Genomic DNA, 4,452 nt, shown 5'->3' with positions numbered 1-4,452 from the left:
TTGGTAGGTGGGAATCAAACTACAAATGTTGTTTATGAAGAAGCTTTGTTATAATTATAAAATTTTGAGATAAAGTTTATGTTCAAGTTATTACTTTGAAATATATAATTGCTGTTAAACTTACATTGTTTTAATTAAGTTTAAACATTCACCATCAGTTGACGAGTATATTTCAGTTTATATATGTATGTGTGTGTGTAAGTTTTAGAGAAAACTTTGAAATCACAATCCACATGTGTGTTTTAGTACAGTTAATATTCTTAAATTAACTGAAGAATACATGTTTTCTTCGGAAGGTTAATTGATGTATGGCCGACTTTAATGACCTGTGGAACAAGCATGAAACAGTTGTGGTGATGTTTAGTACTAGTTGTAGTGTGGTCCTTAGCCAATGTGAAACCAGCTAGAGAACTCAACTTTCATCATTTAAACTTTTAGAACATGCTAACATTGTATTATTATCCTTAGAATGTTCCATTTGAAGACAGGTGATAAAGTTGGTTATCATATCTTTATACAATCTTTTTGTTCCTTTTCAAAATTTAAGATTTGCACTCTTAGTTTCAGAGTATGCAAATATGATTTAATATTGGATTATTCATTAAAGTGTTCTACTTATTTTATTAAATGGTTTCTCATCTTGTTTTAAGTTTAAAACATTAAAGAGGTCTTGAGTTTAATTTATACACGTGTTTTTTATTAAATTATTTACAATGATAATAAGAGTATCTATTAATTAGTTGTTCTGTACATAGATAATTTACTGATTATTTTTAGGTGTTTTCTTTACATTATTCAATGACTTAGTAATTTTGAAATAACTCTTCCAGTTATTGGAATTGTTTTAAAATAAAAGAATACTGCTTTCTTTGTTAAACACAAGTATTCATACTGAAAATGTGATTAGGAGTTGTTGTTTTTTTGTCTTCTTAGTATTACACTAATACCAAGTTCTTTAATGTTTGATATTTTTCTCTTGATCGTACTGTTCATTAATTTTCAATCTTTTGTGTCCTTTTTCAGATTCTAGCTTTTCACCAATAGCCATAAAGCTTTCAGATTTTACATCTTCTGGTGACTCTCTTGGTGAACAATGTGTTCCATAAATACAGAATTTGAAAATCATGCTAAACTCTTAGAGAAGTAAAGTGATTTTACAGAAACATATCAAAGACAAAGGAAATGAGAAAACATACATGGAATATGTTTTTCTCCTATTTTGTTAATGAGGAGTTATATTATGTTTCTAAAACGTACAAAACGAGGCTGTTCTAACGTATTATCTGTGTACGATGAATGTAATTTCATCACACCTACACTCAAACTATCACCTACTTGTTACTTATCTTCTATAATGCTCAGCTCAACTGGCACACACTTTACATGATGATGAATTCTCCAATGAATCCATCTTCTCAAAATATAATGACAAAACATTATTTTCTTGTGGAAACAGAAGGATAACTTTCTGTTGATTTGTAGGCAGTATGAGGAGCATGAATTATCCCCAGGGCAGTATGAGGAGCATGAATTATCCCCAGGGCAGTATGAGGAGCATGAATTATCCCCAGGGCAGTACAAGGAGCACGAATTATCCCCAGGGCAGTACAAGGAGCACGAATTATCTCCAGGGCAGTATGAGGAGCATGAATTATCCCCAGGGCAGTACAAGGAGCATGAATTATCTCCAGGGCAGTACAAGGAGCATGACTTATCCCCAGGGCAGTACAAGAAGCATGAATTATCTCCAGGGCAGTATGAGGAGCATGAATTTTCCCCAGAGCAGTATGAGGAGCATGAATTATCCCCAGGGCAGTACAAGGAGCATGAATTATCCCCAGGGCAGTACGAGGAGCATGAATTATCCCCAGGGAAGTACAAGGAGCATGAATTATCCCCAGGGAAGTACAAGGAGCATGAATTATCCCCAGAAGATGAAGAGGAAATACCAATTTCGTTGCAAAGTCTGCTACATTGTTACCAAAGCTTGTTACATTGTTGTACCATTGAGCATGTGAGAGAGAGCCATGAATTCCATATGCCTGGTATATTCTGGCCTTCATTTGCTGTCAAAATATTAACACAGCTAGGTTACACCTCTTGCAGGAAATTGTGTGTTTAATTTCAGATGTTAGTAACTGTGACGGTCCATGACAAATTAACTTGCAGGACCTTTCTGAAGAGCAGTTTTATTTTCTTCCAGAAGACCCCAACACACCAAGTGCTGTGTTAAACTGTGAAGTGCTGAAGACTATCACTTAAAAAAATAACATTTGTTACCCATTGTACAGATGGGTCTGACTGTTGATTCAAATAGTTGTGATATATGGATTTCAAATGTGTCAGAAAGTTTATGAAACATACACGTAACTCAAGCAGTCTTTGTCTTCTAATATGATAACTATATATTTACTGTATATATTAACAGTTAAGTATAAATATTACTATGAAACATTAATTAAGCATGGTAATAAAGGCCAAAATAATTGTCACGTTTCAGATCTAAATGTCGGTTGTTGTTTTTTTAAGTTGTATATCATTGGAATAGTTTCTTATAATTTTGTTATGTACGCTAAACAATCTTGAAGCTCCAGTATATATGTGTGTGAACTATTGATGTAATCTTTATTTGTGTTATTAGTTTTGGGTCTAGAGAGCATCAGTCTTCCCTAAAGTTTACATGTGGTTTTACCACACTAAGAAATAAACTCACTGCTCAAGTGTTATTTCTTCATATCCAGAATTTTTTTTATCAGTTATAATGTTGCAGAGAATGTAGTACTTCAACATTTATATCTTAAAAATTGTACAAATGTTTGGATTAAAAGTTTTGCTGTTTGCTAATGATTTGAAATCCAGATGAAACTATTTTAAAAATGATGAGATATTTTTTAATTTTCCCTTTTATTTATTGGTTCATTTAAAGAAAATTGTATCAGCTCTAGAAAACTCTCAATTTTTGATTGTGTTTTATTTGACTGTGTATGGTTATGGTATATTTGGTTGTAACACTGTGTATGGTTATGGTATATTTGGTTGTAACACTTATGTATGGTTATGGTATATTTGGTTGCAACACTGTGTATGGTTATGATACATTTGGTTGCAACACTGTGTATGGTTATGGTATATTTGGTTGCAACACTGTGTATGGTTATGGTATATTTGGTTGTAACACTTATGTATGGTTATGATATATTTGGTTGTAACACTTATGTATGGTTATGATACATTTGGTTGTAACACTTATGTATGGTTATGATATATTTGGTTGAAACACTGTGTATGGTTATGGTATATTTGGTTGTAACACTGTGTATGATTATGATATGTTTGATTGGAACACTTTGTTTATGATACATTTGGTTGCAACACTGTGTATGGTTATGATACATTTGGTTGTAACACTTTGTTTATGATACATTTGGTTGTAACACTGTGTATGGTTATGATATGTTTTGTTGCAACACTGTGTATGGTTATGATATATTTGGTTGAAACACTGTGTATGTTTATGATATATTTGGTTGAAACACTGTGTATGGTTATGATATATTTGGTTGTAACACTTATGTATGGTTATGATATATTTGGTTGTAACACTGTGTATGGTTATGATATATTTGGTTGCAACACTGTATGGTTATGATACATGATAGATTTGGTTGCAACACTTATGTATGGTTATGATACATTTGGTTGTAACACTGTGTATGGTTATGATACATTTGGTTGTAACACTGTGTATGGTTATGATACATTTGGTTGTCAATACTGTGTATGGTTATGATACATTTGGTTGCAATACTGTGTATGGTTATGATACATTTGGTTGCAATACTGTGTATGGTTATGATACATTTGGTTGCAACACTTTTGTTTATGATACATTTGGTTGTAACACTTATGTATGGTTATGATACATTTGGTTGTAACACTTATGTATGGTTATGATATATTTGGTTGTAACACTGTGTATGGTTATGATACATTTGGTTGCAACACTGTGTATGGTTATGATATATTTGGTGGCAACACTGTATGGTTACCATATATTTGTATATATATTTTTTGGCTTGGAATAAAAAAAAATTTTGTACTAACTGAAACTGATTTGAAGAAAACACCCTTGTACCAACAGAAACTGACTTGAAGAACAGGACAGTAATTACAGGAAAGACAATAATGGAACAATTTACCACTCATGTACTAACTGAAACATTTGAAGAACAGGACAGTAATTACAGGAAAGACAATAATGGAACAATTTACCACTCATGTACTAACTGAAACTGATTTGAAGAACAGGACAGTAATTACAGGAAAGACAATAATGGAACAATTTACCACTCATGTACTAACTGAAACTGATTTGAAGAACAGGACAGTAATTAAGGGAAAGACAATAATGGAACAATTTACCACTCTTGTACTAACTGAAACTGATTTGAA

General features: G+C 32.2%; 1 protein-coding gene across 1 annotated transcript; it reads left to right on the top strand.

Moving 5' to 3' along the window:
• Positions 1-1,482: 1,482 nt before the first annotated feature.
• On the top strand, positions 1,483-2,122 carry LOC106475420 (sex-determining region Y protein-like; the record flags this gene model as incomplete). Its single annotated transcript, XM_013936104.1, has 1 exon — positions 1,483-2,122. A coding segment is annotated over one exon (640 nt), but the record flags the coding sequence as incomplete, so codon positions are not given.
• Between the last annotated feature and the right edge of the window lie 2,330 nt (positions 2,123-4,452).

This window comes from Limulus polyphemus, unplaced genomic scaffold (genome assembly GCF_000517525.1).
Source record: "Limulus polyphemus unplaced genomic scaffold, Limulus_polyphemus-2.1.2 Scaffold8552, whole genome shotgun sequence".
Lineage (NCBI taxonomy): Eukaryota > Metazoa > Arthropoda > Merostomata > Xiphosura > Limulidae > Limulus > Limulus polyphemus.
The sequence above is the reverse complement of the archived record's forward strand: the minus strand, read 5'-3'. Positions and strand labels throughout refer to the sequence as shown.